This window comes from Pristiophorus japonicus, chromosome 15 (genome assembly GCF_044704955.1).
Source record: "Pristiophorus japonicus isolate sPriJap1 chromosome 15, sPriJap1.hap1, whole genome shotgun sequence".
NCBI classification, from domain to species: domain Eukaryota; kingdom Metazoa; phylum Chordata; class Chondrichthyes; family Pristiophoridae; genus Pristiophorus; species Pristiophorus japonicus.
In genome coordinates this window covers 139354574-139371154 of record NC_091991.1, presented here as the reverse complement: position 1 = coordinate 139371154, position 16581 = coordinate 139354574, and the positions used below count along the sequence as shown (strand labels likewise).

The 16581-nt window shown below is 43.9% G+C and overlaps 1 protein-coding gene across 16 annotated transcripts in view; it reads right to left on the bottom strand.

Annotated features, from left to right (window-relative positions):
• Positions 1 to 16581, bottom strand: part of rhbdl1 (rhomboid, veinlet-like 1 (Drosophila)) — a 452859-nt gene that overhangs the window by 75348 nt on the left and 360930 nt on the right. For all 16 annotated transcript variants that reach the window (XM_070900991.1, XM_070900997.1, XM_070900988.1 and 13 more), the window contains one exon: positions 10304 to 10416. In XM_070900991.1, coding sequence (XP_070757092.1) covers positions 10304 to 10416 — 113 coding nt within the window. The remainder of the gene's footprint in view (positions 1 to 10303; positions 10417 to 16581) is intronic.

Here is a 16581-nt window from a genome sequence, read left to right as displayed (position 1 = left end):
TAACCCATGAGGCAATGGTTTGCACGATAGATTGAAGTCGGCATTTATTTTAAGTCCCTCGACTTAGATTTGTTTCTAAAATGCTGCACAGACAATGCAAGAGACTTAAAAGAAACCAAACTCTGCACATCCCAATCCTCAGTCTGTCTCAATTCCATGTTGGAAAGTTAAAATTGTGTAATGTGATAAAATACCTCCGGAAAATTTTTCACCTGTTTTCTACCAGTTTCAACCTTTACTTTGTGCCCAAAAAAGGCGATAGTCTCTTCTATCACCCACTAAACACTAATACTGCTGATGCCAATTGTTCAAGAATACTAAATACCTCCCATACGTAAATTACTTCTTTCAGTCCAAAGATACAATAATACAAAGATGCAGTAATGCACTGTGTGTACTGAATACATTTCAGTCCTATTGTGAAACCATGGAGATAAGAGGAAATACCTTCCCAATGATACCCAAAAAACTTCAGCCTAAATTTGTGCATTAATTCTAGAGCTAAATATATCTAAAATCAGGAAGTACATGCACCCTTTTTCAGCAACCTATGGCTTATGCTTGATGATGCCAGCTAGTAATAGTTTCTAATCGTATTTTCCACTGATGCCCCTGACTTTGCTCATCTGCTGCTGAAACGCTCATCCATGCCTTTGTTACCTCTAGACTTGACTATTCCAACGCACTCCTGGCCCACACTCTACCCTACTAAACTTGAGGTCATCCAAAACTCGACAGCTCATGTCCTAACTCGCACCAAGTCCCGCTCACTCATCATTCCGTGCTGACTGACCTACATTGCTCCCGATTAAACAATACCTTGATTTCAAAATTCTCATTCTTGTTTACAAATCCCTCCATGGCCGCGCTCCTCCATATCTCTAATCTCAGTCAGCTTCACAATCCCCCTGAAATATCTGCTCTCCTCAAATTCTGCCCTCTTGAGCATCCCTGATTATAAGGGCTTCAGCTGCTTGGAACTCCCTCCCTAAACCTCTCTGCCTCCCTATCCTCCTTAATACCTACATCTTTGACCAAGCTTTTGGTCATCTGCCATAATTTCTCGGGGGATCGGTAGCCATGAAGGTGGGGTGGGCAATAGCCGGGGAACAGTCGGGGAGGTGGAAGCCGGAGCTGTGCTGGCCCATCTACATTAGTTTAAAAACACAATTGCAAGATTCTATTAAGGAAACAACTAAGCTGCAATGAATGCCTAAACCCTCCCGTCCATTCTCTGTGGCAAGAATCCAACACCCACCACCTGCTCCTTCAGTGGGGAATTTGTTTAATTTCCTGGCAGCTCTCAAGGCAGCCACTCTCAGCAAGATATGGAGCTCAGAGCAGCAGGTGCTGGATTCTCTGGACTTGCGCAGCCATATCTGTTGGGCTTTCTTCTGAGAATGGGAAACCCAAACCTGCAGTGTTTGGCTGACTACTTCCTGCTAAAATGAGGGCAATTGTAATTAGGCTAATTATCACTCGACGGCCTTTTTTTCCAAGCCAAATCCAAAGATCAGACACAGCCACATTTGTCTCACGTTTATACATGGATTATTTCATTTATCTCCTTATGGTGTGCCACCATCCTCTCCAGGCTTTTTCAAGGCCTTATTGGTCAATTTTCTTCTACTGATATTAACAGGAAGTCAAGGATTGTTGTATGTTAATCCCGTGACTTGAGCTCCACAAATTCCCAATGAGGAGCAGGATCCTGTGGGATATTAGCCCAGCGCAGGATACTCTGACATCTAGCTTTTCCAAGGACAGACACCAGCACAACTTCTCACTGCCAGATAATCTGCTTGAACGGCGACAATACAAGTACAGATTTTCACGTTGGCCGGGTGGCATGACGAACACTTGAGCCGCCTGTCCAAAGTCCTTGCCGCAAATTTTGAACCTCATTTGATTGACAGGCCTCGCAGGCAGCTCCTCGAGGGTGGTGGGGGATGGGGCGGAGCCAGAGGTTGTATCTTCAAAGAGGGTGAGGGAGGCAATCGTGGCAGAGAGGGCATTGAAGAGCCACCAGGAGGAATATTGCCTCTGAAATTGTGGTGATTGTGATGGCGTGCTCTGAGAGTACGCCATCGTATTTCCTTTTAAATAGCCCACAAGTTCCGGATTTCCTCATACGCATGTGCGAAATCCGGAGCTTGCGGCCTGTCATTGTACGTATTGACAGGCCATCCGCGGGGGTCCGAAAAAGCAATCGCTGGCACAGAGTTGGGCTATTTGTCAAGCGACTGGCCAGTAATTGCCCATGTAAGTCTCATGGGTCTGCTTGCATCAGCGTAAGGGGATAGCTAAGGCTTAAATTTTTATATCCTAAATTATGCACATACATTTTATTAAATGAGTTATGGCAAATATTGACCTGGATTACAGTCTTAATTTTATACATCATTATCACAAAATTACATTTTCTATTGAGGATGGTGCAATGAAGGAACATATGAATAAAATTCCAATTCTGTTAATTGCATAATTTTTAGATTTGGGGATTCCATTGCATATCATTAGCGAATTCCCTTTGTAAATGGTAAATGATTAAAATGGAATTTTGCTTTGGCTTTGGAGGACTGGGCCCACGTGATCCCAGTTACACTTCCAATCCGCCTGCATCCCTGGCATCCATGGACCATTACGCTGCCCACCGCCTCGAGGCCTGAGACCGCATCTTTTCACAGCCTGGGTACTATCACAGGAGGTACTATCATAATTGTTTCGCGGGTCGGGGACATACTTTGGAGGTACACATCTGACCGCAATTTCGAGGCCATTCATGCCCCACAAAAATCATTGCAGGACTTACATAGGCTGTTTTCTGAGCAGCCAGCAGCACTTCCTTTAAATTCTGCTGGTAGACTACTCAACGCCTGTTACCAATGGGCAGCACATGCTCCCCCATTGGTACCTCAAAATTGAGCCAGGGTCCAACGTACCAAGTGAGTGGGCAACAATTTGGCAGATGGAGTATAATGTTAGAAAGTGTGAGGTCATGCACTTTGGCAGAAAAAAATCAAAGAGCAAGTTATTATTTAAATGGAGAAAGATTGCAAAGTGCCACAGTACAGCAGGACCTGGGGGTACTTGTGCATGAAACACAAAAGGATAGTATGCAGGTACAGCAAGTGATCAGGAAGGCCAATGGTATCTTGGCCTTTATTGCAAAGAGGATGGAGTATAAAAGCAGGGAAGTCTTGCTACAGCTATATAAGGTATTGGTGAGGCTACACCTGGAATATTGCATGCAGTTTTGGTTTCCATATTTACAAAAGGATATACTTGCTTTGGAAGCAGTTCAGAGAAGGTTCACGAGGTTGATTCCAGGGATGAGGGGGTTGACATGAGGAAAGGTTGAGTAGGTTGGAACTCTACTCATTGGAATTCAGAAGAATGAGCGGTGATCTTATCAAAACGTGTAAGATTATGAGGGGGTTTGACAAGGTGGATGCAGAGAGTGTCTCCACTGATGAGGGAGACTAGAACTAGAGGCATGATCTTAGAATAAGGGGCCGCCCATTTAAAACTGAGATGAGGAGAAATTTCTTCTTTGAGAGTTGTAAATCTGTGGAATTCGCTACCTGAGAGAGTGAGCTGTGGAAGCTGGGACATTGAATAAATGTATCAGAAATAGACAGTTTCTTAAACGATAAGGGGATAAGGGGTTATGGGGAGTGGGTGGGGAAGTGGAGCTGAGTCCATGATCAGATCAGCCATGATCTTATTAAATGGCGGAGCAGGCTCAAGGGTCCATAAGGCCTACTCCTGCTCCTATTTCTTATGTTCTTATAAGAACCCGATGAGCATATTGTAAGTAGGCTCCGGCCTGAAACAGGCCACCCATGTGAAACCCCAACGAAAATGGCAGCAACCATACTGGGAGCAGGAACCGGGTGGTGAGTGGCGCACTGACATCGGCACACTACCACCATCTTCCTGTCAGATGGAGGCCTTGAAAACAAGCCCCATTATCTGCATTGCAGCCAGCGGTTAGAATTTTCTTGGAACCAACTTCAAATTATTTCTCAATAAATCAGAAGTTTTGACATCACCATTGTTATTCCTGCCATGAGAATTCCAATGGACCAATGACATGGAGCCTCCTGACAGCAGTCATCTGCAATGAGATTCACTGCTGACAAATTCTGCACAAAAATAGAACAAAATATTACACATAAAACTTAAACAGCATTGATTAGAAATAATAAGGTACCAGGTGCCTATAGCAAGGCTGTAATTTAATCTCAGAGATCAGGATGATGCTTATAATTGTTTTGGTCTCTTGGTTTAATTACATCATCTGAACTGGCCTTGTAATCACTTCCCAGTGTGTGTGTATATATATATATAAACCATCTAATTAGGTCATAACATGGAACCAAAGCTAGATATTCATTATTAATCTATATATATATATATACACGAATACAGTATAGTACCATAAAATTGATTAAAAGCAAGCGTTTTTAGTAAAACCTTGATCATCTGTCAGCTAATCCAACTGCAACCAGAATCTAGCGTAATAATTATATGAAGTGTACAGTCTTCCCGTCTTGTAATATGCAGCTGTATGGAAAACTTAGTAAACTTAATGATACCAGCAAAGTACTGAAACAACTGCGCAAGTGACAGCAGATGCAGTCTGCAGTGAAACTTGACCTTCGGTACTCCAAAAATGTTGGAATTGAAACGCTGTATATATTATACATTGCAAGTGATGGCTGGAATAAAAACAGAAAATGCTGCAAAGATAGCATAGTCAGCCAGCATCAGAATAAGATGGTATAATGATTCAGGTGGTGCCTTTCATCAGAACAATGACTGTGTTCAAAGTTACAACACTCTTAAGATTCAAATAACTGTGGAATGTTCAGAAGCTGTGCTCTGATTAAAATGCCACCTGAGCCTATCAAGTACATTGAAGCTTTGCAATATAACTTCCAGACTTTTATTTATTTATAATACTGCTTCTTCAGTAACTCAGTGTGTAAATGCACATTCCAGTATGGTACTGAGCCATACAGATCAAGAAGGTCCCAAGTTTGGTCCCTGGGCTTGCTGATTTAGATGATCTCAGCTGGGGTAGATGTAGGGATGCTAGAACAGGCCTCACCATTCCCGTTGAAGGAGAAGTGAACAATCAGCCAGGGTTCCTATCTATCCTATGCTGGGAAGTCACATATGTGCAGACGTTGAATGATAGCAGGATGGCTGGGGTTGGCTGTCCCCTACAGCTGAATAGTCTGCTGACACTCAGGGGGGTCACTTTGACCAATTGGAAAGATGCATAATGGGCGATTGATCTGATATAGCCCATTTTACACTATCATACAAAGTCAAAATGACCTTCTCACTTTCCAAATTTATAGGGGTAGATCTTGACGTTGTGCGATAGTGTAAGATTGGGAGCGATGTAAAATGGGTTTTACATTATCACATAACATCAAGATCTATATGAAGAATGGTTAATTGGGCAAATTACAGGAGAATTGTTGATGGCATGGAACATACTTCAGCATGAGTCAACACCTTCGAGAGGGGAGAAAAGTGGAGGGAAATGGAAATAAATACACATACACAGAAGGAACCACTTCTTTTATTCAGACACACAGTAGTCAGATAATGTGACTTGAAATGTGTCAGGTGTGACTGAAATTAAAGTTTCTATTGATGAAGACACACACTCAAATTAACGGTTGAATCTTGCACAGCTTTGAAGCAGCCTCTGCTGGAGACATGATGGCCTTTGTGGTAAAGACAGTTTCTCTTAAGAACTATAATCAGTGTCTGACAAGACAAGATTTTAGTTGAGAACACAGCCAAGGGGCAGAGAGCACATTTAAATGTGCCAGCAGAATTTTAATGAGAATAATGAACAGTAAAGGAGGTGGTTGTGTGGAATATTTCAACAGAACTAAATGTGACAGGTTATACTGTGTGGTAAAAGCAGAGCTGGCTATACCAAGCTTTAATCAGGCGTCATCAGATGCTATAAAAAAGTTGATTATTCTCCCAAATCAAGAACTCAGATCATCTAATATACATAAAAAAAGAAACTCCTGCCTTGATTAAACACATTTCTGATAGTATATTATGTTTCCTACCTTAAACCCAGGATTCAAAAGCAACCTTATGAAAATAAAGGAAGTCAGAATGCTTAAAAGCAAAATATAAAAGTAAAGGATTGCCTGGATTGCCTGTTTGTATGTTTCAAATACATAATTGCAAATAGCACTCAGAGACACTTACCTCCATGTTGAGAGCTCCTTTTTTATATTGACTTCTGTGCCCAAGAACAGGGAGGCATCAGGTAAGCAGCTCTGGCACTAGGGAGGGATTGAGTGTTCTTATAAATTTTTTATCAATGTTAAGGAGAGCTGCCATGGGAACCAAACACTCGCTGGTTGAATGCACCCATTACAGGTACCTCACTACTGGTTATGGATATCTTCTGAAAGTTGAGCCTGATTAGAAAGGAGCAGCAGCATGACTTCCAATATTGTAATAACATGCTTTTATAAAGAAGCTGGATGATTATTTGGCTATGAAAGAGAGACAAGGCTATACAAATAAGCTGCGGTAAAAAACTAATTCCAGTAATCCGTGCTTGAAGGGACTGCAGCCTCAGAGAATCAACGTTACAAGTGTGTTGTAGCCCTACCTCTGTGGTTCTTTTCAATGTGAATCCTCACCGAAAGCGTAGAATTACTGTTGCCGATATTAGCGGATGAATGTTTAATGAATCCTGTCCTATATTTTAAATAAATGGGTTAACGCCTGCATTAAAATAGTGGACAGAGGAATCTCATATACGTTAAGCATTTCTCCACTAATATCAGAAATAGTAGTTTCTAGGCTTATAGCCCCAGCCCTGTTCTGTTAAGATTGCTGAAGTGTCACTGCTACAGTGTAATTGGACAGTATTTAGTAATTTAGACTCATATCCTGCAGTTTTCACTCAATTGTCTTTGGTTATCAGGAACAAATGTCAGTGTTTTCCCTTTCTCAGAAGGAGCTGGCTTGATGTCTAATTATCATCGTTCCTCTGGAAGTGATCACATTATAGATACTCTACTTATCATGCAGTGATGGTGGTGACTGTCCTATTAGTCAATTCTATGCATTTTGTGAATCAAGGCTTTTCAAGTAGCACATGTATGAATCCATGCCTTAATAAGGGCTGCACGAGGCACGAGCTTGAGAGGCTTATGAAAATGCTAAGTGGGATTCCGTTGATGTGCTGCGATTTCATTTGAAACCACAACTGGCATGCTGATAGGATTAGATGAAGAGGGGTGGGAGGAGGCTCATGTGGAGCATAGACCAGTTGGGCCAAATGGTCTGCCTCTGCGCCATAGACTCAAATAAGTCAATGTAATGTAGTTAATTAACATATAAAAAAAACTGCAAAAAAATCCATTGCATCTTTAATTGTCCAGTTAGTTTTGTTGGCTAAGATTTAAATTGCTTAATGTCCTCATTAGGTGGTCCAATTGTTTTTTTATTTCATATTGAGTTTTTAATATTCTTATGGGGTGGGAGATAGGAAAACAAGCTGCAACTATATCTTCAACACTATAGTGAATTGATCTGTGTAGCTTACTGCTTGTGGGACAATATCAAATGTTCTGGTTAAAGTTGTTGCCTTCAGAATGTTGACTTTGAATTTCAGCAAGCTTCTCTCAATCGCCCACTGTAACTTGGGCAGTAGATTAACAGAAATCTTGGAAAAAAAACATTGTTTTTAGCCATTTGTGACAATTCTCCTGGTGTTCTGCCAATCTCCCACTGGGCATTCCAGGTAAGTATATTTAATTAGGACATAAACAAATGATTGTGTGGCACTCATTGATTATCCTATCATCATCATTATCTGGCATGGAATAGCTGACATTTATTTTAATGCAGCTTAAGTGTTACATGGATGCCATCTTTCAGATGAGACATTAAATCAAGGCCCCATCTGCCTTCTCAGGTGGACGTTAAAGTTCCCACAGCACTATTGGAATAAAAGCAGGGGAATTCTCCCCTGTGTCTTGGCCAATATTTATCCTTCAACCAACACCTAAAGCTGATGATGTGTTTTTTTATTCCATTGCTGTCTGTGGGACCTTGCGGTGTGCAAATTCACTGCTGTGTTTCCTACCGTACAACAGTGACTACACTTTAAAAGTACTTCATTAGCTGTAAAGCGCTTTGGGACGTCCCGAGGTTTTGATAGACGCTATATCAATGCAAGTCTTTATTTTTTCTTTGTGTTTAAATTACAGTTTAGACTGCCTCAGATTTGGCTAGACTCTATCGGCAAGTTTTGCCAGTGTTCTGCCAGATTGCTAGATAGCACACTTTGCAACAGTAGGGGAGAATTTCCGCAGAGGTTCTCTGTTTGTCCCCCATAATAGCAGCAGAAAAGCCGCAGAAACCCCAGAAAGTGCATAAAGGCTGTTTACACCATTGTTTCTGGGGTTTCTGTGACACCTATGCTGAAGTTACTACAGTCAAACACCAGAACCACTGCAGAAATGATCCCCAGTGTGATGCTGCTGCTCCTAGGGGTTGGAGGAGTGAAGGAAAAATCAACAGCCCCAAAGGACACTGGTCTATATGGAACAGCATTGATAATGTTAACAGAACAGCCTAAGCACATATCCAGTTGGCATATTGCATGTAAAATTAACTATGGAAGCAGCAGAAAATAATTCAGAAACCAAAGGCCAGGTGAATTATATTCTGCTGGCGACATGAGATGAATTATTGCTAACTGCTTGGGAAATCACCTGTTCTACTTATACCACATGTCCAATACCTTGTGTTACACTAATTGGTGCTAGTAACAGTCATGACCCCACATGACTCAAAAGTCATGCAACATAATCATGCTTTACTAAATAAACTGCTGAAAATAAGCATTGTACAATTCACTTAGGTAGAACTGTGGAAGAGACCATGTCAAATTAACAACAGAAATAACTATATCCAGAGCCATATTCAGTCACAGTCATAGTAATAGCCCTAGCCATAACTATTCTAGTCAATGGTTGTGGAAAGCTATAGATTTTTTTTAACTGTGCGTCGTACTCATTATACTGTGATTTAAAGTGCAAGCTTCATCTCTTTCAGCTTGAGCCATGGTAGAAGACTATGGGTGAATTTAAGGTTCAGCCATGCGTCGCCTGTATGAAGATGTCCAACTAGAAAGGTAGAGAGTGTGGCTGTATTGTCAATCAGCAAATTACTGGAATTGGTATGCAAGATGGAGCCAAGTCTGAGCTCGTCATTGAGATAAATGTGCTCAGCATGGGATAACTGTGTAGTTGGCAAACATGATTCTGTTCCGTTCCATTTGAAACATCTGCTTTTGTTGGTACAGAAACAAGAGTAAGCCAATCAGAATCCCAAACCTGTTCTGTTATTCAATTAGATCATAGCTGACCTATACCTCAACTGGGTTATAATCCCCATTTACCTGCCTTTTCTCTATATCCCTTGGTACCTTTACCTAACAAAAATCCATCAGTCTCTGTTTAGAAATTCCAACTCACCCAGCAACCACAGCCATTTTTCAGGAGAGTACCTGATTTCCACTACCATTTGTAAGAAAAAATACTTCCTGATTTGACTTCTAACTGGCCCCTTAATGAAATTCACTTGTTTGTAAGTGTTCTCAGCACTCGATATAAACCCATTAACAAAAGATGAACTAGATACTCTATGGCCTCTAATACAGCCTCATCTGAGCTACAGTGTAATATATATGAATGTTCAGTTCAACAACACTCAAGAAACTCAACACTTTCCTGGACAAAACACTCTACTTGATCAGTGCCCCGTCCCTGAACTCATTATCCAACACCTTCCCCACCCCACAGGTGCACTTGGCTATCTACAAGATGCACTGCAGCAACTTTCCATGCTTATTTTGACAGCACTTCCCAACTTTAGAAACTAAGACAAACAAGAGGAGTAATTTCATCGGAACACCATCACCTGCAAGTTTCCCTCCAAGTTATGCACCGATGTGGCTTGGATATGTACTGCCATTCCTTCATTATCTTTGGGTTAAAATCCTGAAATTCCCTACCTAACACTTTCATGGGAGAACTAAGGACTACAGCGATTCGAAGAGAAGGGCCATCATAACTTTCTCAGGGTAGCATAGAGATGGACAATAAATATGTCCTAGCGAACATCCCAAGAACAAATAAGAAAAATATCAGTCTCACCTGAGCAATAGCTTTGTGTGTATTTATACTTGAGTATGTGAGCCTTACCTGAATGATTCACCAAAGGACTGTCTCACCTGCTAGCACACCTGCCAGGTACAGCAGCCCAATGCGCATAATCCCATGGACCATCTCAAGTGGCACTCCAATCATCAGCTGCAAAAAAGCATTGAACCCCAGCTGCTCCAACCTGTGGTAACCACAAAAGCCTGTGTTAAAGATAAACTAACTTGCTTTGAGGATTTATACACACTGTAAACATTAGCATTCAACAAACTCATCTCCCAATTATGTTTACTTTTATTAAAAGCCCATTGTTCTATACCTACTCCTTTATAAAATCATCTAAGCATGATCCCAATGATTTGCAAAATTTTGCAACAGAATAAAAATATTTATAACAAATGAAAATTAGCATGCCTTATCAAAATCCAAACATTCTTGAGCATCTCTCATAGCACTCCTTTCTTGTGGCCTCTGCATCAGGGAAATATGTATCAGGTATTGGGCCCAGATTGGCCAGTACTTTGTTTCCAGTAACAGAGCTCAAGGCCACTTCATGCCTTAGCCTAAATTGTGTGCCCAGTGCTGGCATCTGTGTTACACCAGCCCAATGCCACTCCCCCACATGCTAAGTGGCCAGTCCCACCAGATTACAGTGTGGCGTCAATCCCAATCAATCAATCCTAACATCAGTCATCGTCTCTTTCTCCCATAACTCACAGTCCCAAGACCATGTTATTTATGTTGGAGAGGGAAATGCCATTGAATAATAGCTTTGCAGCTCTTTAACCACTGTATATCTGAATGTGGAATCTGAGACAGCAAAGACAGAGACCTTGGTACTAGCAGTGCCGCTCACCCTCAATAGAAAATGACAGAGTTTAAAGCAAACAGTTAAATGGCTCTGGATTGGAGGTCTCAGTGGGTGTGGGAAACCTTTAAACCACAACAGGGACTGTGTATGGCATAATCTGAGGCAAAAATCACAAAAAGTGGAGGCAGTAAATAGATGAAGTGGTTCTCACAAACCAATCAGAATGCTATAAAGCAACAAACGTCCTTTGAAATATTATAAGCAGCTAGTTGGAAGAATTAGTCGTGTTTCCAACAGGTCAATTCGATTGGTAGGTTGAGACACACATTGTATGCACAGAACAATCCAATTGCTAGATGATAATACAGTTTCAAATACTCAACAGGCCAGATTTTGCTGGAGGGGGCATCTCGCAGCCACGTTAGTTAGACTTCTTCATGCACGTTTAGGTTTCACAAAATTTTGCCCACAAGGTTGCTGCAAGTGCGAACTGATAATGGCGTAGCAAAGGTAACAGGGCATCTGGGACATTGGTGAATGATGGAACCACCAGCATATCTCCTTAATTAATGAGATTTAAGGATTGAGAAATAAACAGAGGAAGGGCTGAGAAGGTGGGTGAATTGGAGTGGGTTAATTCAATGTCAAATCAGATACAGAAAGAGAAATAAAGAGGAAAGAAAGATCCGTCCTTGCCTACTCCTGTTCCTATGTTCCTATCGGATTAAGAGAGAGAGAAAAAAGAGACAGAAAGGAAAAGAAAGAAAAAAAAGTAAAATTTGACTTTTTAAAATCTCCAAAAACAATTCACAATATGAAGGAATGAGACTCCACACTTATAATTGTTCACTTTCTGGGCAAGATAGTTTGATTGTTAAAGAGTACTTACGCTGTTATTTACTAGATTTAACCTTCTGTGGCCAATTTAATGGGAAAATAATGTGCAAACTTCAGGAAAATCATCGGGAAGTTAAGTACGAGATGCCGTTTCCACAAAGCTAATGGCAGAGCAATCCAAATCGGCCAGCAACTTGTGGTGATTTGCAATTTACAGGATATCTCTTCCTTGTTACAAGTTGCTGGCCGATTTGTGCATTAATAACGTGTGTGTCATTAAGACGCCGTTAATTGTTCAACAAAGTCTGGCCGAACATGTTTAACCATATCTATGGAGGAAGAATTGGTCTGGTCTTTAAAAGATAGTGGCAAAATAATAGGAAACTATTGTTAACCTAACACAGATGAGACTGCACACAGGGAGGTTAAAGCAACAGTGACCTCATTCTTTATTAAGACATTCCAGAGTGAGGAACAGGCCTTAGGGGCCGGCTTATAAACAGTGCTCCCAAGGGATGCTGGGATCCCTTGGGACTTCAGGGGATGCACTCCCTGGTGGCGGAACATGGGAGTGCATGCTTTACAGATACACAACATCACTCCCCACCAAAGTCAAAATGAAAACTATTTACAAGGTGAGGCGGTCGGGAGCCTTTCTTTCCCTGGTGGACCGCCTCGGTAAAAATGTCTGTTCTGGTGTGTTGGCTATGCCCTCGCTGGGCTGGCGTGTTGTTGGCCCTGCAGGGCTGCTGGGTGAGCCTGGCCTTGCTGGGCTATTGGGCGTGGTGGGTTCGATTTCCTGGTCCGGGGTGGTGACGTTGATCCTTTGGGTGTGTGTTGTGGGCTCGAAAAAGGTGGTGTCTGCTGTGGGTTGTTCAGGGCAGTCTGTGAACCGCAGCCTTGTTTGGTCCAGGTGTTTTCTGCAAATTTGTCCATTGTCTAGTTTGACTACAAGCATTCTACTCCCTTCTTTAGCTATCACAGTGCCCGCGATCCACTTGGGACCATGTACATAGTTTAGCACATACACAGGGTCATTCAGATCAATTTCCCGTGACACAGTGGCGCGACCATTGTTTACATTTTGTTGCTGCCGCCTGCTCTCTACCTGATCATGCAGGTTGGGGTGAACCAGTGAGAGTCTGGTTTTAAGTGTCCTTTTCATGAGTAGCTCAGCCGGGAGCATCCCTGTGAGCGAGTGGGGTGTCGTGCGGTAGCTGAGCAGTACTTGGGACAGGCAGGTTTGGAGTGAGCCTTCTGTGACTCGCTTAAGGCTATGTTTGATTGTTTGTACTGCCCGCTCTGCCTGCCCACTGGAGGCTGGTTTAAACGGGGCTGAGGTGACATGTTTGATCCCATTGCGGGTCATGAATTCTTTAAATCCGGCACTGGTGAAACATGGCCCGTTGTCGCTGATCAGTATGTCACGCAGGCCGTGGGTGGCAAACATGGCCGTCAGGCTTTCAATGGTGGCGGTGGGGGTGCTTGATTGGCTCTTGCATTTCAACGGGGATGCTGGCCCAGCTCCCATGCATTACACAGTTTTTTACTAGGGACAGCAGAGGATCTTGGCTGGTCCAAGTCCTAATCTGGCGGGCCGTGACAGCATTTTCAAATGCTTCCATGACATTATTTCACATTCAATCCATTTTGAAATAGCATCCACCACCACCAGGAACATTTTACCGAGAAACAGGCCCGCATAGTCGACATGGATCCTCGACCATGGTCTGGAGGGCCAGGACCACAAACTTAGTGGTGCCTCTCTGGGCGCGTTGCTCAACTGAGCACATACGCGGCATTGCCGTACACAGGACTCTAAGTCAGAGTCGATACCGGGCCATCACATCTGGGATCTGGCTATTGCTTTTAGCATTACTATACCCGGGTGTGTGCTGTGGAGATCTGAGATGAACGTCTCCCTGCCCTTTTTGGGTAGCACTACGCGATTACTCCACAACAGGCAGTCTGCCTGAATGGACAGCTCGTCCTATCGTCGCTGGAACGGCTTGATTGGCTCTTGCATTTCAACGGGGATGCTGGCCCAGCTCCCATGCATTACACAGTTTTTTACTAGGGACAGCAGAGGATCTTGGCTGGTCCAAGTCCTAATCTGGCGGGCCGTGACAGCATTTTCAAATGCTTCCATGACCATCAACAAGTCTGCGGGCTGCGCCACCATCAACAAGTTTGCAGGCTGCGCCATTTCCACCCCCGTGGTGGGCAATGGTAGCCAACTGAGAGCATCCGCACTGTTCTCGGTGCCTGGCCTGTGGCGGATGGTATAGTTATACGCTGATCGCGCGAGTGCCCACCTTTGTATGCGGGCTGAGGCATTAGTATTTATCCCCTTGTTTTCACCGAACAGGGATATGAGGGGCTTGTGATGGGTTTCCAGCTCAAATTTGAGGCCAAACAGGTACTGATGCATTTTCTTTATCCCGAACACACACGCTAATGCCTCTTTCTCAATCATGCTGTAGGCTCTCTCGGCCTTAGACAAGCTCCTGGAGACATAGCCAACAGGTTGCAACTTCCCCGCAACGTTAGCTTGTTGTAATACACACCCGACTCCGTACGATGACGCATCACATGCTAGCACAAGTCTTTTACACGGGTTATACAATACAAGCAGCTTGTTGGAGCATAAAATGTTTCTGGATTTCTCAAAAGCAATTACTTAGTTTTTTTTCCCCACACCTAGTTCTCACCTTTACGCAATAACACATGTAGGGGCTCTAAGAGGGTGCTTATCACTGGTAGGAAGTTACCAAAATAGTTGAGGAGTCCCAGGAACGACCACAGATCCGTGACGTTCTGTGGCCTGGGCGCGTTCCTGATAGCCTCTGTCTTGGCGTCTGTGGGCCGAATGCCATCCGCTGCGACCTTTCTCCCCAAAAACTCCACTTCTGTTGCCATGAAGACGCATTTCGACCTCTTCAGCAGCAGCCCTACGCGATCCAGTCGCTGGAGGACCTCCTCCAGGTTTTGTAGGTGCTCGACGGTGTCCCGACCCGTGACCAATATGTCGTCCTCAAAAACCACTGTGCGTGGTACCGACTTGAGTAGGCTCTCCATGTTTCTCTGGAAGATCGCTGCAGCCGACCAAATTCCAAACGGGCATCTGTTGTAGATGAACAGTCCCTTGTGCGTGTTGATGCATGTGAGGCCCTTCGAAGACTCCTTCAGCTCCTGCATCATTTAGGCCGAAGTCAGGTCGAGTTTGGTGACCGTCTTGCCTCCTGCCGGCGTCTCAAATAGGTCGTCTGTCTTGGGCAGCGAGTATTGGTCCTGTAGCGAGAAACGATTAATAGTTACTTTATAATCGCCGCAAATCCTGACCGTGCCATCACTTTTGAGTTCTGGAACAATCGGCCTAGCCCACTCGCTGAATTCCACTGGAGAGATAATGCCCTCGCGTTGCAGCCTGTCCAGCTCGATTTCCACTCTCTCCATCATGTGAGGTACCGCTCGCGCCTTGTGGTGAATGGGTCGTGCCTCTGCGACCAAGTGGATTCGCACCTGCACCCCGGAAAAGTTTCCAATGCCTGGCTCAAAAAGGGAAGGAAATTTGTTAAGAACCTGGGTACATGAGGGCTCATCAACATGTGATCCTGCTCGGATGTCCTCCCAGTTCCAGCGGATTTTGCCCAGCCAGCTCCTTCCAAGCAGTGTGGGGCCATCGCCTGGGACAATCCAGAGTGGCAGTTCGTGCACCGTGCCCTCGTAGGTGACCTTGACCACGGCGCTGCCCAGGACAGTGATGAGCTCTTTGATGTATGTTCCAAGTTTCGTGTGGATGGGGCTCAGGGCTGGTCTGAGTGCCTTGTTGCACCACAGTCTCTCAAACATCTTTTTACTCATGATGGATTGGCTAGCGCCAGTGGCCAGTTCCATGGCTGCGGGTAAGCCATTCAATTTTACATTTAGCATTATAGGTGGAAATTTCGTCGAAAACGTGTGCACCCTGTGTACTTCAGCATCTGCCTCCTGTCTCTGAGACTCGAAATTGCTTTGATCCACTGATCTTCCTCTGCCACGTGGTGATTAGCAGGAGCTCGTTGGAGGTGCCCCATTGTTCCACAGCTCTTGCAAACATACCCTTTGAAGCTGCATGAATAGGCTGAATGGAAGCCTCCACAATGCCAACAAGGTATGAATTGCCTTGCATTCATCCTTTGTTGCGGACTCTGAGTCATCTAGGTCACCTGAGGCCTGCTGGCAGTTGCAGACTAGTGGTTTCTGCCCTGTACATTTCTGCTCGCAAACACAGTTCCAGTTATTCTATGAACATTGCTAGCACTTGTGTGCTGAGAGATTTGTTTGGTGTTATCACTGGTGGACATAAACGCCTGTGCTATCGCAATGGCCTTACTGAGGGTCGGTGTCTCGACAGTCAAAAGTTTTCGTAGAATGATCTCGTGGCTAATGCCCAGTACAAAAAAAGTCTCTGAGTATTTGCTCCAGATAGCCATCAAACTCACATTGTCCTGCAAGTCGCCTTAGCTCGGCGACGTAGCTCGCCACTTCCTGACCTTCAGATCGCTGGCACGTGTAGAACCGATACCTCGCCATCAGCATGCTCTCCCTCGGGGTAAGATGCTCCCGAACCAGTGTACACAGCTCCTCATACGATTTATCTGTGGGTTTCACCGGAGCCAAAAGATTCTTCATGAGGCTATAGGTCGGTGCCCCGCAGAC